This window comes from Acomys russatus, chromosome 3, assembly GCF_903995435.1.
Source record: "Acomys russatus chromosome 3, mAcoRus1.1, whole genome shotgun sequence".
Lineage (NCBI taxonomy): Eukaryota > Metazoa > Chordata > Mammalia > Rodentia > Muridae > Acomys > Acomys russatus.
The window spans coordinates 30,347,184-30,371,550 of NC_067139.1; the positions used below are offsets into that span (position 1 = coordinate 30,347,184).

Below are 24,367 nucleotides of genomic sequence, written 5' to 3' on the forward strand. Positions count from 1 at the left end.
TTGAGAAGATGTGCCAGGGGCGGGGTGGGGGTGGGGTGGGAGGGTGGAGCTTGAGGGGGAGCGGAGGAGGCTGTTAAAAGTAAAAGAGAAAAGGTGGTGGCCGGTGAAGATACATACAGAAAGACAGCAAGAGCTAAAGGCCAAAGAGAAGCTTGTGGGCGGGAAAGAGGAAGCGCAGTGGGGTGGCTACTGCCGCCCTGCTCGGGGTTCCCGGTCGACCCCAGATCCCAAGCCCAGAGCAGTCGCTTTGCGCTCTGCCTGCGTGGGATCGGACAGGGTTAAGGCTATCACCTGCAGTCGAAGAGCGACCCAGATGGAAAGTAGGAAGTGCGGCGCCGAGCTTCCTGTATAAATAAACGCTCTGACTGCTGCGCCCAAAGCTGCTGGCTGGTTCTGCAAGGTTCCTGCCTGTCAAGACAAGGAGGCGGAGAGGGACTCCTCCTCTTCCCGAGCTGTAGGTCTGGGCGTGGAGTCCTGTGGCAATCCTGCACAAGTGTAAAGCTGTCAGGCAGGCAGAGCATGCTGCGCTGCGAGAGGGGGAAGAGAATGAGAGAGTCCCTCCTCCCCCGTGTGCCAGCTGCCCAGGCTGGCCCAGGCTGGACCTGCTAGAGAGAAGACAGCAGTCCGAGGACCTCCGCCCCAGCCAGGTAGGTCTAGAAGGGGTGTTTGTGCTCAGGATGCAGGCGGTGCAAGCCAGGAAGGCTGCTAGCTTAGGACAGGGACAGGACTGAGGCTACTACTCCGTGGATTTTGCTAAATTCTGTTTCCATAGCTTAAGCCATGCAGAACTGCATGCATTTTGAGTGCCTCAAACACCTGTTAACTTTAAAAAGACAAAACCAAAAACAAGTGCCTTTGAAAAGGTCGAAACAAATTAGTTTCATTTCTAATAAGACGGTCTTTATAAACTGTGTCATAAATTGCATATTGGACCAGTCCTCTGGTGTTTCTTGAGGAGAGACTGACAGTTGGCATTGTCTTGGCTGTCTACCTTCTGTTATTTGGAAATGCACAGTAACATGTTGACACACAAAGCTATGACTATTATGTTACGTTAACGGTGGAGTCTGGGCTACACAGTATGGTATAGTGATTATTTTTTATCAGGTAATTGCTGATAGGGGAGAGAGAGAGAGAGAGAGAGAGAGAGAGACAGAGAGAGAGAGAGAGAGAGGTAGAGAGAGAGAGAGAAATTGATTTTGAGGCTCTGCCCTGTTTTCAAGTTGATAGTAAAATGAAACTGATCTGTTTTCACGGAGGAAAGGTATCTTGGCTAGCCCCATCCAGGGCCCCTTTTCTTGGTAGTCTCAGAGATTCCGCTGTCAGCCCTCATGATGCACACCCCTCTATCCGCCCATTTCTCAGAGTACAGTCCTCTGTGTGTTTCCACTGCGCCTGTCACTTTCTCCTTGCTTTCAGCCCCAGGTACCTTATCAAAACCTGAGCTGTAAATCTTAACACGGCCATCGGGGTTCCGGTTAGGCATTTCTGACTGTTGATGTGAACACGGGGAGGTTTGAACGATGTCTTCAGCATTTCTGAAGCAGCGGATGAGGGGTGTCCCTGCCCAGAAGCAAAATAAATGAACTTTGAGATGACTCAGTTTTTAGGGTGTGGGTAAGAGGCGAAAGGAGTCCAGCCAGTCTCCACTGGGTTGCTGGCAGCTAAAGTAGCTGCTGCAGCTTTCTCTGAGGTGAATTTCTTGGTCTCTGCATCCATTCCTAGCTGGTTCCTACCTCCTTCCTGGGTCTTTGTAAACCTTATTCCTTTCTGTCATGGGGATCAGACCCTTAAGTATTTCTGAAACGACCTTGAAGAGAAAGAGAGGGAAAAGGAGGAATGAAATCCAAGGCAGATCCATAAAGCCGCTTGGAGACAGCTACATTATGAAGTCCAAGGCTACCAGTTCATCCACCTCCTACCCTTGTGCACCTTTGGTTGGCATTTTCTGCTTTTGAGTGAGCATCAAGTTGGAAGTGATGGAGGGAGGGAGGGAGGGAGGGAGGGAGAGACCGAGAAGCAGAGGGAGAAAGAATGAGTTAGTTCTGTTTCTTAAGCACCTTCTAAGTGCCTATCTGAATGAGTGAAGAATAGCAAGATTTAACATGTGCAGTGAACGTGAAAAAGTTGTTAAGTAGCAGAATGGGCATGCTTGGCTTTTTATTTAAAATAAATAGTAAGAGAAAACTTGACCTAAAAATCCCCCAGGCCAGTCACCCTAGATAAGTCAAGGCTGGAAGGCAGGCCTTAGTGTGGCCAAACACTGACCATTTACCCAGGGTTTTTTACAAATATTTACAGTCATTGATGCCAACTATCTTTGTGCTGAGCCCCGAAGAATATTCTGAGCATTCCAAAGCCTCATTCTCATGAATGGCCTCCGTTCACTGGCAGTTCTCAAGGCATCCAGATTTCTAAACTAGGTCAGCGTAAGACATGTCTTTTAAAAATAATCAGTTTTGGGATCTCAGATTATGAGTCTGGTTTTTATGGCCAAATTGTACAAGCGAAAGGGCGAGTATGCGCTCTCTAGAAAGAAAAAAGTTTATTTTATCTACCCAGCAAGACCGTCCAGCTTCCTGGAAAACATCTTTCTTTTCAACAGTGTGAATACTTTTAATCAGGAAAAAAAAAAAGTGTATTTGAAATTTCTTTCTGGAAAAATTGTTTCAATATTTTAGAAGCCTAGGAACATTTAGACACACTGGGGATTGTTTCTCTGAAGCTTCTGCTAGTCCAGCCTTCTGTGTCTCCCCTCGCTTTGATATGACCACGTGTTCTCTCCTTAGGTGGGATTCCTGGTATTTGGTATCTAACCAGCTAAGGCAGCGGACAGGAATCATCCCCCCTCAGGAGCTGGGGCAAGGGCAGAGTCTCAACCGTTCTGCAGACTGACCCTACTTTGTGCAACTGATTATTCTGGATGTGGGCAAGGGACCAGGCTGCCACTCAAGTCATGCTTAGCACTTTAAGGAGTGGGTGTCTGAGGCTACTGCTCTGCAGTTTAGAGACATTTTCTCTGGAGATTTCTGCCTTAGCTTGTAGACACTTCCTAGTTATACTAACTTACCCAATGTCTCTGCTTTTGATTTATTAGGAGTAAATGCGGATGCGAACCAGGCCTTTAGAATATAGTCACAAAATTGATCTATTGTTGAGTGACTCTTTCCAAGGTGCTAGATGCTGGGGGACATAAAGATGTGCAAGATGTGATGGCCTCTGTCCTGGGGGAATTGGTACCTTGGAAGCAAGTTTGGATTAGGTGGAAACCTCTATTTATGTTGTTTTACCGGAATACAAAAACTGTTTTGATGTTTTTTCATTTCAGCCACGTGCTTTTTCTTACTTGATTTTTGATGCTGTTTTTTCCTGATATCATTTGAGTCTTATGTAAGTTGGAGCTGTGACCGCGCCTGCGTCTGTTTGTCTCACTTTGTCTGATTTTGCAGTGCAGAGGTTTACACCCAAGACCCCACACATGATAGTTTGGTCCTCTCCCCTTGACCTACACCCTCAGCCTTGAGCATTTATGTTAGATTTAAAAAAAAAAAAAAACGGACCCTACTGATGGATTGATTGTGTGTATGGAGGGTCAAAGGACGATTTACAGGACCTTTCACCTTGTGGCTTCTGGGGAACAAAATCGAGAGGTCAGACTTGTCTGTAAATGCCTTTCCTAGCTGAGCTATCTCACATTCCTATTTTAATTTGTTTTTGTTTTTTGGGTTTTTTGTTTGTTTGTTTGTTTGAAACAGGGTTTCTCTGTGTAGCCTTGGCTGTCCTAAACTCACTTTGCAGACCAGGCTGGCCTCGAACTCACAGCGATCCACCTGCCTCTGCCTCCCAAGTGCTAGGATCACAGGTGTGTGCCACCACACCCCGCTTATTAATTTATTTTCACCTTTAGGTGAGATGTTACTTTTATACTAACTTTTCTTTTTCATTTAAATTTGGCATTTGCTATTGTTAACCGGACTTTGAGTAGTTCTAAAGCTACTGCAGCACACTTCAGTAGTTATTAAAAACATAAAGCTTGGGGAGTGGAGAGGTGGCTCAGAAGTTAAGGGGATGTAGGACCCAGCTTTGGTTCCTAGCACCCACATTGTAACTCCATTTTCAGGGCATCTGATGCCTTCTTCTGGCCTCTGTGGGCATCAGTCATCCATGTGGTTCATGTACATACATGTGGGCAAAACAGTCATACACATTAAAAAAAAGTCTTAAAACAAACAAAGTGAAAAACTACATTTCAGAGAGTAAAAGTGACCAGCACTCCTCCAACATGGTATAAACAGTTTCTTGTGTGTAATTGGATTCTTTTTTTTCCCCCTTTCTTATTACTAAAATACTTAATCTATTTGATGTACATGTGCCTGTGTGAGTTTGGGTGCACCATGTATGTATACGCAGACGCCCGTAGAGCCCAGGGGGTATCAGATCCCCCGGAGATAGAATTACAGATGTTGTTAGTCACCTACTGTGGTGCTGGGATCCATACTGTGGGTTCTGGGTCCTTTTCAAGAGCAGTAAGGACTTGTAACTGCTGGGCCATCTCTCCAGGCCATGGTTTAGGTGGAAAACACCACTCGAATCAATCACACACCTCATGTGTAGAGCAAGGAGGTTCCATGTCTGGTCATATTGATTAGGAACATGCTTTGGATGGTTTGCATCCCTGAAGTCTAATTAATTCCCCTGAAGTCATGAGTTTGAACTGGACCTTTGCGTCAACTTGTTCATCGAGAAGACAGAGCAAGGGAATTCACTCCTCTCTCTCATGGAATGGTGACTGAAACTACAGACCCACAAGTTTTCCTGTATTATGTGACATCATCTGCTGAGAATGTCCCCAACTAGCTTCCTTCTGTACATAGGGGCTGGGTTTTATCACCTTAATATCCCATTGTCTAACAGGTATGGAATTTGGTTTACTGTGGTTTGACTTTGTTTCTTCCATTATAGATTCCGGTTACAAGATTATTTGGGAAAGGCAATGCAAAAATCTGTCCCAAACCTCCTTCAGTGGGAGGTCAGCAATTCCACTTCCAAGCTGGTCTCATGAAAATTTGTTTCTCATTAAAATTTCTGTGGAAGCTTACAAGTTTTACAGGAGGGAACAATATTTATATATGCTTTTATTCATTTGGAGAGAAGTTTTCTTTTTGGTTTAGACATTCATGCTTTGGTGACTGTGGTTTCCTGGTAATGTCCTGACCCTAGAAGTCAGCCTGAGCCTTGTTTTGTGTAGCTTTCTGAAGCGCCACGTCGCCTCGGTCTGTTAATTACATTATTGTCCAACCTGCCTGTCAGAGGCATTCCTTCCTGCTTTGGGGCTTTGTTGTTGTGCCAGGCAAGGGGGAAGAAAATTATTCAGTGGGGCTGGGTGAATACTTGTGGGAGGTGAGAGAACCAATGATTAAAGAAAGGGGTGGGCAGGACATGGCGGTGGTGAGGAGGGAGCTGTCATGGTGAGTGTAAAGTCACAGTGCCAAGAACAGCGAGCTATAGGCCTCATACACACTCCTACCTTCTCTGGTAAGTTTGTATGGCTGTGAAAACTGGAATGGGTTTCTACATCTTGGACCTCACTCTGCAGAATAAAGAGAACATGGAATAAGGACAAGAAAAAGGAATTGAGTTTTTTTATTTTTATTTTTTTTGAGAAAAGGGAACAGTGTTTTATAAGGATAAAACTAGACATCTCAGATGCACTATACCCTGGAGGGTTAGGGTTACTATGTCATGATATAAACACACACACACACACACACACACACACACACACACACACACACACACGGTCATGTTCACCTATCTCTTCCAACATTTATTCTGTAGAGAAAACATTTTAAAGTTGGGTCTCATTAAAATAGTTTCCTGGACTTTATTCATCTGTGGATTGTAAGCAGCGAATTTATTCTTTAGGAAATAGTCCTTGGTGAGACTTCAGACACCCTTCCTGGCACTGTAGATAAAGTTCAGCCAGTGGAGTGCTTGCCTAGTGTGCATGAATCCCAGGCCCAGGCCCCAGCACCACATAAGGCCAGGTGCGATAGTGCTTGCCTACAATCCTTGCCCTCAGGAGATAGAGTCAGGAGAATGTTGAAACTCACGGCTATCCTGGGCTACGTGGGACGCTGCTCCTTCCCTAAAGATGCTCCCATGCCTCCTTCCTCATGTTCTTCCTTCTTTTCCACCCAACAAAAAGATGATGGTGATAGTTATACACTGGGTATAACAGTTGCACATATCGCCTACTTTCTGTGCATGTGATGGGAGTCCCACTGATTATAACAAAGCAAGTGTATTCCTATAGCTGAGTGAGGTGCCACAGTAAATTCTGTATGTGTCGTGACTGTTCCGGCGTAATCAAAGGCACTGGAATGCCTGTTGCACAGCAGCACAGGCCATACAGTTACATCTGATAGGCAATAGTTGATGATGGTAACGTTACTGATTGTGTTGTGTTTTTATTGTTATTGAGTCTACTACCACTGTGTATTTAAAAAGTGTCCTCTGTGAAGTTTCATGCCACCTTTCACAGGTGGGCTCTCTTGTCTTGTGTTCACCATGTCTCTTATTACAATGAAAAGCCAGGCTGAGTGACCCATCCATGCCCGCTAGGCTTGTGTGGTGCACGAGGGTGCTCACACAGTGACCAGATCTTCCCAGTTGTTAAGCAGTGCATGACTGAGTTCACGGATCAGTGCCGTTCCCAGAAGATTGTGGTCTGCAAGTTAACAAAGTTGTGCTCTTACTTCTGTCATTGAAACTGTGGAGATGAAGGTTTTAAGACGAAGGAATTGTCGGCTTAGGTGTCTGGTCTTTGTCTCTCAGTTTCTCTGGCTGAAGCCATGAGATTAGGGAGAAGAGAGACGTCCTTTTCAAGCCACATTTCTCAGCCCTACTGCCTTGAGGTCGAGGGGGATGGGCATCAATGCCCATCGTATCTAAGAACTAAATATTTCTTGGGCTTGCCGATGCCACTGAAGATGCCCTCATCTCTGGTATCAATAGCCACCAAGTCCATTATGAGGAACATCTTGTTTGTGCTCCCTGGCTTTGAGCACTATTCGCTTGAGAGGCAGCTGCATAGGTATGAACCATGCTTCAGAAGTCGTCTTTCTCTGAGTACTGGTGAGTCTGCCCGTGATCCACCCGCTCTTGCTGTCGTGGGGTGTGCAGGGAACCTGCTGGTGAGTTACTGAAACACACTGGTTCATCTTGTCCCCGAATGATCGGAACACTGGTCAGAGAGCCAAGTAGGAAAGGGAAGCACACTGCCTACTGTGGAGGGCTGCCAGGAGCCCTTGCCTTCCTTAGCACCTCCACTGCCCTCGCTATTGCTCTAGCTACGCTCCCAGTGACTACACCTGCCTGCCATTCTAGACGCGGTTTAGAGCGCAGCTTCAGCTAACGGCTAATGGCGGCAGTTTACTAGCCTTACCCAGCACTAGTTAAGTCGTCAATTGGTCCTGTTAAAAAAAAAAACATGAGCCAGTAGCTAAAATAAACTACTCCACTGCACTGCAGCACAAAGGTCAACAACAGTACAATCAGCGTCTGCATTTTGAGGTTCCAAATCTGTGGATTTTGATGGCGGGTCGAAAGTATTCAGAAAGTGAGGCTGGAAAATTGGCTCAACAGTTAAGAGCAAAAATTGCTCTTGCACAGGACCAGAGCTTGGTTCCCAGCATCTTTATCAGATTGATTATCTGTGGCTCTAGCTCTAGGGGATCTGACACCCTCTTTTGGCTCCTGTTGGCACTGCCAAACACACACACACATATGCACGCACACACATGCGCGCATGCACATACACATACACACGCACACACACACTATACATACATACATATGGACCAATAATAGTGAGAAAGTAAAACAATTTTTAATAGCTATTCAGAAAGGACCAGCAAAACGATCCAGTTGGTAAGGACCCCTGCTGCCGCCAAGCCTGGCAACCTGGGTTTGATTCCTGAGACCTACATTGTGGAAGGAGAAAACTACCCAGCAAGTTGCCCTCTGACCTCCACACTGTGCACCGTAGGATGCCTGTGCCACTCCATCCCTTAAGAAGTGAATATTAAAAAACAAAAACAAAAACAAACAGTTGTACGTGTACTAAGCTTATGCAGACTTTTCTTGTCATCATTTCCTCAACAATACAATATGATGATTATTCGTATGGCCTTTATATTGCATTAGCTATTATTTAAGGCATTCGGGAGGGTATGTGCTGGTTATGTGCGATACCGTGCCATTTCGTATAAGGGACACGAGCGTCTGAGTTGTGGCACCCGAGGGGAGGATGTTCTGAGTTGATACCTTGTGAATGCTGAGGGACAGCCACATGCATTCACTGCTGTGCTTAGCCAGTCTTGGGAGAGACTTCTTACCAAGGCAGAGGCGAGAACTTCAGATCGCCGTCTTCCATTCTGCTAATTCTTCTAGAGTAGACAAAGCCCGAGACCCTGTCTCCGTTACACAAACTGGCACGTGAGCTGCACTGCCACAGGGCCTGCCCTTCTCAAAGCCTTCCCTCGGAAGCTCCCTCCTGTAGCTCTGCAGCCAGCCTCCTCGTACAATAGCCCAGCGCCTTACAAGGGCACATCAACATTTTGAGAGCATTCATGTGATTCCTCTTCTGTTTGGTCCTTGCTCTCGAGTCACTGGAGCATAGCTGGGAATTAAGACCTCAGCACAGATGAACTACCAGACTTGTACTGATGTTCTGGTTTATCAATACTCCCTGGCCGACTCACTTTGCTGGTGCTCTCTCTTTTGTTCAGTCGCTGTAACTGTGCTCTGTCCATTTTTGTAAATGTTTTGCGAGGTGCTAAGACAACGTAGAGAGATTCCCAAATAACTACATTAGTACCCTAATCAAATGCTTTTCCTTCCAATTAGATCATCTTGTGTGTACACACACACACACACACACACACACACACACACACACACACACACGCAGTAACTGTCTGATTCTGAATAGTCAAACAGGCACAAGCTACCTAAGTTAAAAATACTCTGAATGTTGGCTCTCACCGCCTTCGGAGTTTCGGGAGCAGATTGCTTTTTCAGGCCTTCAGCAGAATATGGAAATTCCTCCTGCGTCCTGTGCTTCTAGCACAGCTTCTCAAGTATTCCTTTCTTTGGCAAGCCTAATGAAAACACAGGAGGGAAGCGACTTGCCTGCCCTTTCCTATCAGACAGCACTTGCTTCTCATAACAAACGCTTCGTGGTGCAAGAGACACTGGGAGCAGATAGAAGGCCTCTCTGTTCCTGGTAATTTTGTACAGGATGGTTGAAAGCAGTCTTCCTTCCTCGCACGGCCTGGCCATAGAGCTAGGTATATATAAACAAGTGAAACCTGCCACAAGCCTCTGAAAGCTGAAACCCGAAGGCAGCTGCCAGAATTCTCTTCTTTCCAGCACACCCTTGTACTCTCTGCCAAAATTCTTTCCCAGGGGATTCTGGACACCCAGTGAGATGCACAGTTACATTTGTAATAACTGTAAAGGTAATTATGATTGTTACCTTACAAGTGGGAGGGTGCATAAATCAAATCCCTTTGCTATCTCAGACTTAAGAGTGTGAGATCTGAGGCAGAACAAGCCACACAAGCCAGTGGGCCAGTCTGAGTGAGCGGGCAGCTCTCTCTGGAAGGAAGGCTTTTCTTGAAGCCTGAAAGGGAAAGGGGATGAAATGCCTGTATGCCTACAATGGAGTGGCTAGTGAGGGGGATGGAGTGGCTAGTGAGACCATCTATCCATCGTCTCTGAAATGTAAAAGGGTTTTATGTTTTAAATATTTTATGTATAAATATGGCTTACTTTTCAGTCTTCTTAGAACTTTGGTTTGATGGCCTCTAGGCAGGTAACTCACAAACTAAGGAGTAAACTCTTAGCTATGACTAGAGACATGTTTAGATTTCAGTAGATATTGTTTAATACAATCAATAGTTCTGTCTAAAAAACATGACTGTGAGCCATGTGGAGTGGCGCACACCTTTAATCCTGGCACTTGGAAGGCAGAGGCTGGTGGATCTCTGTGAGTCTGAGGCCATCCTTGTCTGCATAGAGAGTTGCAGGACAGCCAACGCTACATAGAGAGACTCTGTCTCAGAAAATAAACAAACAAAACAAACCACAACTGTGCCTGACACCTTATAAGAGGTACCCAGTTATGTCTATGTTTTCAGGAATACATTAAAAATTTTGTCCCATATAGAGAGTGAGATATCTTAGCAGTGAGAGGCACTTCCAGTGTCAGCCTTTCAACTCAAGCTGGTTCCTAGAATCCACACAGTTCAGTCCCTGGAGAGAACCAACTCCCTCCTATTGTCATTTGACCACAGGAGTGTACCATGGCAACACACACACACACACACACACACACACACACACACACACACACACACAGCTTTAAATAGCCCTATATGCAGTTTCCTTCTAGAAAGCAATCCCAGGCAAGGCCATAAGAAAATGAGCAGTACCCAGATTTGAAGAACAGCATTGTGTCTTCACAATAGCACCCCCCCCCCACAATTGGCATCTTAAATTCTTATTTATTTACAGTGATCTCACTGTACAGCTCAGGCTGACTTTGAACTAAAGATTCTCCTGCCTCTGCCTCCTGAGTTCTGGGATTATAGATGTGTGCCACCATGCCTGGCTCTAGTTGGCTCTGAAGGGTAATTGATATTTGAGGTCTGAGGTGGTTCTGAGTTGTGAAAGTCCCTGTTACCCTACTCAGGAAGAATTTACTATATTCAGATGAGAAGAAGATGTAGTTAGGGGGAAATTAGTGAGACCTTAAGAGTGGTGCATTGGGAAGATGACCGAGTGATGATTATCTGGCCATAGTCTAGAAAAAGGTGACATCATTCTCTCTCTCTCTCTCTCTCTCTCTCTCTCTCTCTCTCTCTCTCTTCTCTCCTCGTTCCTCTCTCTCCTCTCTCTCTCTCTCTCTCTCTCTCCTCTCTCTCTCTCTCCTCTCTCCAATATCTCTCTCTTTCACCAAATCGGAAATCTGAACTCTCAAAGTCTCAAGCCTGATGTGTGCATTAATTGGGTTTTAGTTTGCTCTCGGATGATAGCTCTTTAATCATTAGTAAAATGAGAACACGGAGTCTTGAATTTTATTGGTTTTTTGCTCAGGAATAGCATGCCTTCCACATTGGATTTTAGTTTCCCCTTTAATTTATTTTGAACCAAGTCATCTATTACTACTTAGGTTACTAGGGTTAGTAACTGTTGACATGTTCTAGTTGGTGAACGAAGATCTCATTGACTTTTCCCTTTTCTGTCACCTCCAATTTTGTTTTCATTCTTGCTTTAGTGTTCTTGTATCTCTATATAAGTTGTGATGTTCATCCTGATATTTCCATCAATGAAGAACCATGTATATAGTGATGGCCCCAAAAGATATTCATGTTGCTAAAAAGTCTCATCTCACAGTGACATCTATAGCTGTCATAATGTTGTAACTTAACACATTACCCACATTTGTGTGACACTGGTGTAAACAAACATATAAGTGTACCAGTCATAAATAGCATATATAATTGTGTGTAGTGAATAATGAAGAAACTATGTTAATGGCTTATATGTTTATTCTACTATACCTTATATTAATGTTTTAGTGTGTACTTCTGGCAAATAAAAGTATTTATTTATTTAATTTGCAAAATGGTCTACTAGGTTAGTAGCAGCCTTATATATCCTGTGTTTACTGTGTCTCTTGATTGCATTGTTTCTTCTTATGCTTGGTACACTGTGTTCATTCATCTGTGGATGTGTGTTTGGTTTGATTTCTCTTCTGGCAGTCATGAATAATGCTTCTCTGAATAGTACTAATAATGCAATGATATAGAAATGCCTCCTTTAGACGCTGATATCAGTTCTGTTGGGAGCATATACCCAGAAATAGAATTGCCGGAACACATGATCATTTCTTTCTCGTGTTCCTGAGGATGAACTCAGGGCCTCACACATCCTAAACAAGTGCTGTACTACTCAGCTGCAGCCCATCCCATTTGGTAGTTCTTGAACCTTTTTTTTTTGGAGCGACATCCTGTTTGTAAGTATCAGGCTGTCGAATCAACTGTAGTGATTGTAGTGATGTACTATGTTAGTGACCTTTCTGTTGCTATGATAAAATACCATGCCCAGAAGCACCTTCAGGAAGAAAGTTTATCTTGGTTAATGGTTCCAGAGGGCTAGAGTCCATAATGGTGAGGATGGCATGGCTGTAGGTAGCCAGAGCTGGAAGCTGGCTGTTCACAGTTCCTTGGCACCCCAGGACACATCGAATGAACTAAGAATGGGGTGAAGCTATAACTCTCAAAGCCCATGCTTTCTCCTCCAGGCTCCTTCCTACCTCCTAAAGGCTTCCTAGCCTCCTCAAACAGCACCACTAACTGGGGACCAGTTGTTCAAATATGCGACTCTCTGGGGGGACATTTCTCCTTCAAACCACTGCTTCTACCTCCCAAATGGAATGTTAGTTTATAGTACTAATTTCCTATCTTCTGTGCCGGCTTTATAAGGCATAGTAGTAATGACACACAGTGTTTTAAGATAGTATGCATACACACGAAATGAGTAAATCAAGAACATTAATGTAATCATCACCTCTCATGCTTATTTCTGTTTTCCTGGTGAGAATCATTTAAAAATCTGCTCTCAGCAATTGCCAAGTATACAATGCTCTTATTCTTATTAGCTGGAGTCACTGTGTTGTACTGTTGTTCTCCAAACTTACATCCTGCCCACCTGGAATTGTACACTTGACCAACGTCTGTTCCCTGTCTTGAATCCATTTCACTCCCACGGCTAGCTTACATGATATGAATCAGGGCAATGAGGTGATGACCTTAAATTTCAGGGCTTGGGGAAGACCCTACCAAGATCACACTCCATCCCTCCATTCTCAGAAATGCATCACCTGGACTTTTTTAGAAATCACGGAGGGTTGAGGAATGAGGATTGCTCAGCCAGACCCCCAAATACAGGTCTTTTGCGTTAGCTGTACCGATAGCAATAACATTTTTTACTTTGGGTTTTCCTGTAGGGACAGAGGAGGCTGAAGACAGGCTGATGGGCTCCGTGGATGGGCTCCAGTGTCTGACCATGACTGCTGAAAACCCAGCCTCTGGAGAGCTGATTCCTGCCCCCCTTGTCACTTGCAAGCTCTGCCTGTGTGAACAGTCTCTGGACAAGATGACCATGCTCCAAGAATGCCAGTGCATCTATTGTACACCTGTAAGTTTTCCTTAACATTCGCACCGTGGGAAAGTTACAAAGGGAAAAATGGTGAAAGTCACAGGATATATTCTGTGGTATATTTAGATTTTACGTTATGTGGTGTGGCAGAGTTTGGAATGGCCCTGGGACCCAGTGCATGCTAGGGCAGGGCTCTCTCCTGACCCTTGAGATTTTGAGTCAAGCATATATGCATACATGTAGCTCCAGTTTGCTTTTAACTTGCTATGTAGCCCGGGCTGGACTTGAACTCATATCAACTTCCTTAGTCTCCTGAGTTCTGGGTTAGCTGTGCCCCACCACATCTAGAGAAATGTAATTATCGAGGAAGTACAGTATTCCTCTTCTGAAGATTCTAGTTGAGGAACAAAGCAAAACATTGAGTGTGTCCTAAGGGAGCCACCATCTTGAAGAAGTTCTCCACATGTTGGAAACAGTGAGAAAAACCAGGTAGGAGCTTAATGAGATTTCTTTCATGTCTTCTAGTCTGTTACTTCTAAAATGTGCTGGATAATCCCTCCTCTGCATTAGTAAGCAGCAGCAACAATGACAGGCGTGTCCAGGGGTGAACTTGCCTCTTCTTGTGCTGTTTGTTATCAATGCCTGCCTCCTTTGTTACTGGCCTCCTTAAAGGATGCTTGGTTCATGTATCAAGATGGGAGGCAGAAGGATGGGGTTCCACGGGGCTGAGAGATGGTTAAGAGTGGTGCCATTGATGTATCCAGCACGCACCTGTCAGGCAGCACCTGTGTCCTGGGCACTCGTCTCAGACAGCAGCGATTCTCAGTTAGAAAAATGAAACTCAGAAAAAAAAAATCTTTGCTCCTGGGAGCTTACAATCCAGAGGTTCTCAACATGTGGGTCCCGACCCCCACAGGGGTGGCACACCAGATATCTGGTATATCAACTGTTTATATTACGATTCATAACAGAAGCAAAATTCCAGTAATGAAGTGGCAGCAAAAATAATTTTATGGTTGGGGGGGGGTCACCCGACATGAGGAACTGTATTAAAGGGTGGCAGCATTAAGGCAGGTTGAGAACCGCTGTTATAATCCATCAAAGAGGGCTGTAAAACAAACACCAAGCAGAGTAAACAGGAGAGTCATAGAAGATTGGGAAACAGGGCTTGGGAGGAAACCAAAATCCATTAAAGGGGAGTAGGGAGGGGTGTGGGCCTAGGGAAGACACTGCGTTTTCGAGGGTTTTGGAGTAACACTGATGTTGCTCCTTCATCCTGCCAGTGTGTGTCCCTTTATGGAAAGGGAGGAAGGGTTCTTGCCCTCTCAGGGTGGCCATTTTCCTCTGGTCTTGCTTACATTCTGACTAAAGGAAGCGATGGCTTCTCTGTCTTTCTTACATGCTTTGGCCCTTCCCACTCTTAGGGACTTGTGAACCAGAAGCAGCGTTTAGTGAAAACCAGGATGGAGATTTTCTCTGAGGGTGCCTGGTGTTTAAGGGCAGGGCATGAGAGTACATAGTGCAGAATTCAGGCTTGTACGTCAATGCTAGGAGAAGACTAACTAGCCGAAGGTTGCATTTCATCTCTGGAAGGAGCTAATGTTGACACGTTATTGTTTCAGTAGGTTTTAGTTCCTAATTAAAAACAGTACAACTGCTTCTGGTTTCTCCTTCAGCGATTTGGGAGTTGGCATTTGAACAATTACAGTATTCCGTCATCTAGATTCATACTTCCTGGTTGTTACAGAGAGCCTAGAAGCAGAAAGTCAAACGGCTTGATATTTTTGATTCTCCTCCATTTTCTGGAACTTTTGCACCTGTAAGCATTAACCTTCTGTGGGCTCCTGACCCTTCATCACCTGTGGTCTATCAAATCAGTAAACTGGGCATATGTGATTGCGTTTGTGTCGGTAATTTTGCAATTGGAATCAGGCTTGCCTGAAGAACCGCGTGAACATTATTTTACTGTTAGAGTTTTATTTCTTCTTTCTACTCAGAACAAGATTCAAAAGCGTGTCTAGGAGCTAGTGAGATGACTCAGTGGTTAAAGGCACTTGTTTCTTTCTGCAGAGGACGTGAGTTCTGTTCCCAGTCTTTGCCACTTTTTATTTTTAATTGTTTTTAACATTTAAATTTTTTAAAAAAAGTTTATGTGTGTGAGTGTGTTTCTTTCATGTATGTCTGTGTACCACATGCACACCTGGTGCCCAAGGAGGTCAGAAGAGGGCGTCAGATTCCTTGGAACTGAAGTTATGGACAGTGATGAGCCGCTATGTGGGTGCTGGGACCGGAGCCTCTGCAAGAGCAGTCAGTGCTCATAACCACCGAGCCATCTCTCCAGCCCCTGCCGCTTCTTACCCTGTTGGTTAGTCCACAACAGGTCCTCTGAACACCCTGCCTTAGACGGTCTAATGAAGGTAATTCTGCCTTTAAAAGACATCAGAGAAAGGAGTGTAATGCACATCCCTGCCAACGAACCGTGCCATCAGGTGTTTCCTCTGCCGAACTTCCTGCTTGGCTTCACTGTAGAGAAAAAGGTGTCACATAAAGCAAGGGAAGTTGAGGATACAGACATGGGCTCAGTCCTCACTCACAGGCATGAAATCTAGGCTTTAGGCACACTGTGAAGTCAAGGGAGTAAGAGAAATTGTGTAATTAGTTCTTAGGCTCTGAAGGCTAAATATCTCAGAAAGGTTGGAAATTAATAACAGATAGGATGCTGAGAGTTTCCTCTCCTTCCTTTCTTTTCTTTGTTTCTGTTTGTCAATACAAACAGTGGAAACATAAAGATCCAAGCTTCACTTCTGTCTTAGGGTTTCTGTTGCTGGGAAGGGACACCATGGCCACAGAAACTCTTATTCTAAAACTTCCAAGCCCACTCCCAGGGACATACGTCCTCCAACAAGGCCACACCTCCAATAATGCCACTCCCTGTGAGCCTATGTGGGCCTTTGTCATTCAGACTATCCTACCTTCTCTGGCTCTTTCCTTTCCTTTTTTTTTTCTGAGGCAGGGCCTTGATGTATATATAGCCTTCCTTAGCCTAGCACTTGGTGTACAGCCCAGATTGGTCTCCAACTTTTGACAGCATTCCTGTCTCAGCCTCCCAAGGATTTAAGAGTACAAGCCTTAGCCATCATACCTGGCTCATTTACAACTACTGTGGCTTGTTCATTCAGATAATTATGGGCAATTTAAGTCAAGGGAAAAAACTTACAGGAGCCAGTTTTCAAAGCGATGGAGATGATGGGTTTTCTCTCCTGGGGCAGTGCTCGCCTCTGCCCTTCCTTTGGACACTGCTTCTGTCAGCCATGGAGGGAGGACAATAAGAGCACAGTTGTTGCTTGTTTTTATAACCTAGATAATTTCACCTGGAAAGAGTTGGTATGCTGGGCATGGCCTATTTACCTTCCGGATTAAAGACGGGATGTGCTGAGTGAAAAGAAAACAGAGTCCAACCATATTTCTACCTTTTTCCATTACCCTTTCTTGGCTTGAGGTAGTTAGAATATTTTTTTTTAACTATTCAGTTTTGCAGCCAAATGGATTTTCCAATGTTTAAAAAGTGAGAGGAAACATACAACTTTTAAAATCAAGCCCTTCTTTCCTTCAGGGCCTGTTGAGTGACCTTTAAGAAAAGCCCCCAGATGGTTTGGGAGACATAATTCAGAAAGAACTCTCTCTCTCTCTCTGTCTCTCTCTCTCTGTCTCTCTCTCTCTCTCTCTCTCTCTCTCTCTGTGTGTGTGTGTACATGTGTGTTTGTATGTAAGTGAAATGAAGCTGAGAACCTGTAACTCTTCTTTCCTGGCTTCTAACTGTACCTGTGTGAGGAAAGTGATGACACTTTGCTACTGTGTCTCCCTTCTTCCCTTGTGACACAGCACAGCTCAGATACAGTGATGGGGGAGCCAGGCTCTGTCAGACTTTGCCATCTAGTGCCATAAGATTTGGGGGACTTCTGTTTTTGAGCAAGAGGAGTTGATAATGCCTGTTGTGTGGCACTGTAGAAGGCATCAAAGAGAATCTGAGCAAAGAGGCTAGCTCACTTCTAAACCTGGAGGAAGCTAGCATTACTATTGTTTCTACACCCTCTGTACATAGAGCCATCCTGTTGCGTAAAACTGTTCCAGAGCAAGTGACGCTGATACAGATGTGTGTGCCTTCCTCATCAGCTATGTGTGTTATCTATCTATCTATCTATCTATCTATCTATCTATCTATCTATCTACCTACCTACCGTGGCTTACTCCTGCACTCTTAAACTTTAATTCCAAAAGTAGATTAAGAGTCACAAAACAAAAACAAGAAAACCTTTTTTTTTTTTCAGTGACTACATCAGGAAAATAGAACATCAGTAAGATATTTTAAGAAGGAAAAACATAAAAGAATCTTAGTCTCATGTTTCTATACAAAGACACTCAAGACTACTTTTCCCTTGCCCATCCCTTCTAACTGTAACTTTATTTGTGGCCATGTAATAAAGGCCAATTTAAAATTTCTTTTAAAAGCTTAAATGTTTTTTAAAAAAAGATGAAGTAATCAGGCTAGCAAGAAAGTACTCAAAACAATCTTTTATCATATCAAACAAGCTAATATTTCAGTACAATGTGACTATACAGAATGCATACAATACACAGATGTTCACAAAACAAACACTAGCTTCAGAACAGATTTGAAAAAAAAAACCATGATATTTACATTGATTACAATAACTAAAAATGACTGCACCAGTGGAGGGCAACTTTACAAGTGGGCCAGTGGCCACGTCTGTGACAGATCTACACAGTTCAGATGGGGTTTTCTCAAGCTGTCATTATTTGTTAGTCTGCAGGTTTTTGCTTGCTTGTTATTTTGTTTTGTGTTTTTGCTGGTGAAAAGGCACAGCTGTTTGCAGTAAATTTTACCTGGAACTCACTGGAACTTCAAGAAATAAGAAGGCATCATATTGCAGAATGACGTCACAGAGCCCTTTTTATTCGTCTTCTGATCATATCACGTGCCGGTTTTCCCTTAAGTTTTGAAATTGTCCCCCTGTCCTGATCACCCCCCCTCCTTTGTTTCAGTTTTTCAGGATGGGATTTCTCTGTGTAGCTTTGGCTGTCCTGGACTCACTTTGTAGACCAGGCTGGCCTCAAACTCATGAAGATCTGCCTATCTCTACCTCCAAAGTACTAGGATTAGAGGCGTGCGCCACCACACTCGGCTAATGATTCCCTTATTTTTGATTGATCTTGGATGGATGGGTGCATCCTGTCACTCTGTCATCCTGTAGGTTCTGAGTCTAGGCTATATGACTTCACCTCATATATATATCGAAGGTTGCATTTATGCTTTTCTCTAACTTTGTTTTTAAGTAGTCAGCCATGAATCAAATGAGTTTAGCTGTCTCTTGTAAAATGACCTCATCACACTCACTGTTAACATCTGTTTTAATGATTATGTGATGGCTTTTGTGTCCACAGTTAAATCCTCGGCTTAAAATGCCCGTTTTGATGTTGTTTTCCTACTGACAAGGGAGCTGCTGCCAGGTCAGGTGGCATCTGAGGCATCAGAATGAATAGTCACAGCATGAGAAATAGGTTAGAGATGACTCAGGAAGGCACTGGCTTCCTGGACCCATGATCTCATCCGAACCCCGTGCTCACTACTCACTTACTCAAGGCAAGTAGTAAATACTGTGTCAAAGGAGGAAGCGAAGCACAGAAAACCATATTCCCAGGGGCCTAATAACTTTGTCTTAGCTTTATTGACCTAGAATTGGAAGGCACCTTAGCTTGTCTGGGTCCCCGGCCCCAAGAAAGACATCTTTTTCCTGGATGCCTGAGTGGGTCATCACTTAAGAGCATGGCCTCAAATCTTACCTGAATTTTATTCAGTAAGTATTTACTGTATCAGAAGTAATTCTGACAGGGTTAAAATATAATGGCGAACAGTTGTATGAAAGCCCACTTTTTAAATAGCCCAAGACTTAATTTAGTGCATGGTAAAAATGCTGTGTAAATATACAAGTCAGATAATAATGCAACTCTGAAAATGCAGAGGAGGACAAGGGAGGCAGGGCGTGCCACAGGATGGAGATTCTCCTTTAGTCTAGGTAAAGGCTCACTGCCAAGTTTGTTTGTTTGTTTGATTTTAGAAACCTAAAAGAAATGAGGTGCAAGCCATTAAAAATACCCAGGAGAAGAGGGAAGCAACAGAGAGGCCTCAGGTTGGGCGTGTGCTTGGTGGGTTCTTATGCCGCAGGACGCTAATGTGGATGTTAAACATTTATGCATGCACGTGTAAGAGCAGACACATGAAATATTGTGTGGGAAGAGATCAGTGTCCAGTGTCCCAAATGGAGGGGAGGGAGAAAGAGACAGACAAATAGACGGAGTCAGAGAGAATGCTTTCTTTTCTTTTCTTTTAAGATTTATTTATTTATTATGTATACATTGCTCTGCCTGCTTGTTCCCTTGAAGGCCAGAAGAGGGCGTCAGATCCCATTATAGTCACCATGTGAGCCAACATGTGGGTGCTGGGAATTGAACTCAGGACCTCTGGAAGAACAGTCAGTGCTCTTAACCGACAAGCCATCTCTCTAGCCTGAGAATGCTTTTTGTTAAAAAAAAAAAATATATATATATACACACACACACACACACACACACACACACACACACACACACACACACACATATATATATATATATATAGTTTATTAATTTATTCACATTACATCTCAATGTCAATGGTTATCCCATCCCTTGTATCCTCTCATTCTTCCCTCCCTCCCTCCCATTTTCCCCTTACTCCCCTCCCCTATGACTGCGACTGAGGGGGACTTCCTCCCCCTGTATATGCTCATAGGGTATCAAGTCTCTTCTTGGTAGCCTGCTATCCTTCCTCTGAGTGCCACCAGGGGACGTGGCAAATATGGGGCACCAGAGTACTTGTGAAAGTCAGACCCCACTCTCCACTCAACTGTAGAGAATGTCCTGTCCGTTGGTTAGATCTGGGTAGGGGGTTGAAGTTTCCGCTTTCTTAACAAAGGGGTAGTATGCCTTGTGTAGCTTCCTGGCTGCAGCCTAGTTCTCTGTTTATTGACTGCCATTGTGTGAGCAAGCTGGCACCGAGGAGCTGCTCCTGTCACCATGCTCCCCTTTTACCTAATATGCACCCTGTCCCCCTGCTTGTCACATGGAGATCCAAACTCAGGTCCTCACACAGCAGCAAGCACTTGATTCCCCACCCCCGCCCCGCCCATCAGATCCCGTGTCTAGGCAATCTAGTTGAAGACAGCACCTTGAAATTGTCCTTCTTCTTCTCAGTGAGTGGCCTTAAGATCCATCACCTGGAAACACGTTTTCTATTCTTTCTAGATGAGCAACTCATAATCTTAACCTTTTCCCTTCTACTGTCTAGATTAACAAGGTGTGGGAGAAATTCTTTAGGTGTTCTTTACTGCTGTATTAATGTGGTCACACAATGCTTTAGAAACTGAAGTACACTCTCCGTTTCCACGGGTGAAACTCTTGCACTGGACTCACCTTCTTGGAATGTGTAATTAACAGGCAGCATTCATCCCTCCACCTCAGCTCCTTGGAAACAAGTATCAAATCTACAACATCTTGACTTGATTGGGAGCCAAACCAAATACTTGAGGTCTTCCTCTGTCTGTGAAAACTGGGGTCAGAAAGTCATGCTATAATGTGGTTCAGTTTTTTTTTTTTTTCTTTCTTTTCACATGAAAGTTCCAAATAGGTGGTAGTTGGTGGATATAAATGGCTACTCAGGTGATTGGTCTTTAATTTCCAGGCATACTTTTTAAGTAGTTTAAACATTATTAAAATGTTTTCATACAATGTATTTTGATCCCATTCCTTCCCCTCCTCCAAGTGCTCCCAGATCCTCCCACCTCCCTCCCCACCCAACTTTTAAGTTCTCCGAAGCATAGCTTTGTTCATGTTTAACCCTCCACATGGCATATCCGAGTGTGATAGGGGTCCAAACGGAAAACCATAGTCAGAGGCTGCAGAGGAACTTCTTACCAAGCCACCGAGGTTCATTTATTGACCGCTTTCCAGTGTCTCTACGCCTGTTCTCATCTCAGTCCAGATTCTAGCCCATGGTGCTGCCACGGTGCAGTGCTAATTGCAGATGGGTACCAGAGGTCCCCAGTGCTGCTTCAGGGAATAGACCTCAAGGGTGGGATCCTGAGTGTCCCCAGAAAGAGGTTCAGCTCTGTATGAGGGCTCAGTATGAGGGAAACTAAAGTGAAAGGCACTCTGGGATGTGTGACTGGCAGCGGGCCCATGCCTGGGCATAAGCCTAGAGAGACAGGCAGAAACTAGATAGAGGGCTGTGTGGACAGTGCCAAGGGGGAAGAACTGAGCTGCCGGAGGCTTTGTTTGTCAGAAGGGTGGTGAGGATGGGTTTGGAATCAGGTGGAAGATGGGCAGAAGGTGAGCATGCTAGAGAAGGACACGGAAGGGCAAGGGCCAGGAGAGCTGTGGGTGCCAGGCCTCTCACCTTCTATGGTCTGACAGATCCCCACCTTTACAGTTTGGAGTATATAGTTTGTTTTATGTCCCTAGTGTCTCTGTTAGCCATTGGGACAGTGATAACAGGTTTCTTAAAATGCTATTCTCCTTAGCAGGTCACCAAGATAAGAGTGCCCATGTCCCCGTTTGAATTATGCCCTTTGCTGTGCCAATCAAGTCTCTTTATTCACTCCGGATCATTTGGGATCACTTGCTCCTCCCCCTGATGCCTCCATGTTTTCTACCTGAGCACTTCCCCTTTGCTGATTCATTCCGCAAGCTCTGTTCCTAGTGGCGCAGCCCTCTGGTCGGGCCACTCCGTTCCTTACTCAGCCCATCGTGTCCTTATTGTGACCCCAGTCTGGCATTAAAGAACATCTCATTGTCAGCATCACGAAACTGATATGCAGCAGTGGCTTGCTCACTGAGTGGTGGCTTTGACTCCGTGCACCCATGTTCTGAGGCCTACTCAGCCATCTCCAGCAACTCCTTCACCTAGTTGCCACTTTCTGAAAGTACCTGAGACTGGCAGGCCCTCTGTATTGTCATCAGACTCCAGGTAGCTCCAGCTATGTCTGGAGAATTTGTAGTAATTTAGGGGCAGGGCGTACAGATGTTGGCTCCCCTGCTGATCTCTCTGTGCAGCTAGGAAGCCAGCAGGCATAGGAGGGCCCTGACAGCAGAGCCCGCAGGGGAGGCTGCCTAGATGAATACTCTCCCTCCTTCACTGCCACCTCAGAATGGCTGTCAGTGCCAGAGGCTCCAGCTCAACATGAAGCTTTTAGTACATGCGTGAAACCCAGGAACTAGCTAGAAATAATGCGCAAGCGCATTTACTGCCCTTCCTCCCGCCCTCCCCATTTCTCTCTCTGTGTTAGGCTAGCTTTTAATTATCACCATGATACACTGATATTAAAATGAAATTAAACAGAAACTTGAACTATTCAGTATATGAATAATTCCTCCATATTTCTTCTAGGTTCTTCTCTAGCAAAAAAACAAAAAACAAACAAACAAACCAAAACAACTTATACATACAGATACGGGCATGTATCCACACATAACAGTTAGCTTGAGTTTTAAAAATATACTTTAGTATACTGTGGACATTTCTATATAAGACTATATAGACCTACCTATAACCAAGTGTTGTACAGTGTCCTATGCTATGGCCATGTCACCTTGAAGGGGAAAAAAAAAAAAAAAAAAAAAGAAAGGACCCTAAGCTGACAAGATGGCTCAGCAGGTAAATATATTTCCCTCACAAGCCTGATGACCTGAGTTTGACCTCCTGAACCCATGTAAAGATGGAGTGAGATGACCGACTCCTGAAAGTTATCACCCGATCTCCACTCATGTGCTGTGGCAGGAACATGCTTACACTTAAACACACACCATATACATAATAAGTGAATAATTTGCTTAACTAGGCCCCTTGTATAATAATAGATTTTCAATGATAAGTTTCTGCTATTGCTGATGGAAATTCTTGAACTTATAAAGGTGGAAGGTTCTAGAAGGAGATTTCCCTCATAGAAAGTCATGTGCATGCTGAGCCAGTATTCAAGGCCAGACGCCCTTGCCAATATCGATCGGCACCTTTCAGTCCGCCAGTAGAGTAGTGAGACCCCATGCTGTGACACTCTGGGTATTTTCAGGCTTTTTACCTCTTGAGTCCACGTGTGAGAAGAGCATGTGTGTTTTGTCCATGCTGCCTCCTCCGGAGAAAGTCAGTTGTGGCAATATAAACTTACCTCTTGAGTCTACTCTTAAAGATGTCTGCAGCGTCTTGGTGCCAGGGCAGTATTGACTGATTTTATACACCACTATCATGGTTGGAAATGGGCTATAATCTAAAACACTGTCCAAAGGGAGCAAGCAAGAATGAAAGAACAGTGCAGTCATGGCTGAAGGTGCCTTGTCACTGAAGAAGTTTGTGTTTAGCATAAGATATAGCCAAACGGAGGAGGATATTTGAATGACTTAGGTGAATTGAAGCCAAAAGTGACCGAGAGTGAACCAGAAAGCCTCAAGTCCATTTTTTTTTTTTTTTGAACATTTCAGCCAGACATGTAAGATTGCCTATGTAAGGGCCACATGGTGGGTCCCAGGCATGCAATCACACCCTTCCGAATCAGGTGAGACAAATCCACACCTCATTTCCATGGGAAGAGGTAGCTGTGTGTTAACTGAAGGCACTAAGTCACTTCCAGTGCGCAGAGACTGAGTCCTTTTGGTTGACCCACTGGGAAGCATGTGAGCTACTTATCACATGTATTTACGACGTTGGCTCCGTCTCTCTGACCTTCAGCTTATTCATTTGCAAAGTGAAATCAAAGAAAGAGAAAAAACAATGACCTTTGAGTATCTACCAGGGATACGTGCTGTACACGGTTGCTATTTTTCTTTGCTCTCCCCCCCCCCCCCCACAGCATCTGCAGATGAGGAAACCAATGCAGAGTTAGATAACTTGCTTTAGACCCAGACTCTTTTTTTGTATCTTTAAAAAATGTTATTCTAACAACATTTACAATTTTGTTGCTGTGCTATGACAGCTGTGATTGGTGAGTTGGCCATCCTGGCTGCTAGTTACACTACTATTATAACATTTTAC

General features: G+C 44.4%; 1 protein-coding gene across 1 annotated transcript in view; it reads left to right on the plus strand.

The window, feature by feature from the left end:
• The first annotated feature begins 248 nt into the window (after positions 1 to 248).
• Rnf144b (ring finger protein 144B) overlaps positions 249 to 24,367 on the plus strand; it is a 60,991-nt gene continuing 36,872 nt past the window's right edge. Inside the window, exons 1-2 of the mRNA XM_051170876.1 lie at positions 249 to 647; positions 13,079 to 13,269. Coding sequence (XP_051026833.1) covers positions 13,105 to 13,269 — 165 coding nt within the window. The 5' untranslated portion in view covers positions 249 to 647; positions 13,079 to 13,104. The remainder of the gene's footprint in view (positions 648 to 13,078; positions 13,270 to 24,367) is intronic.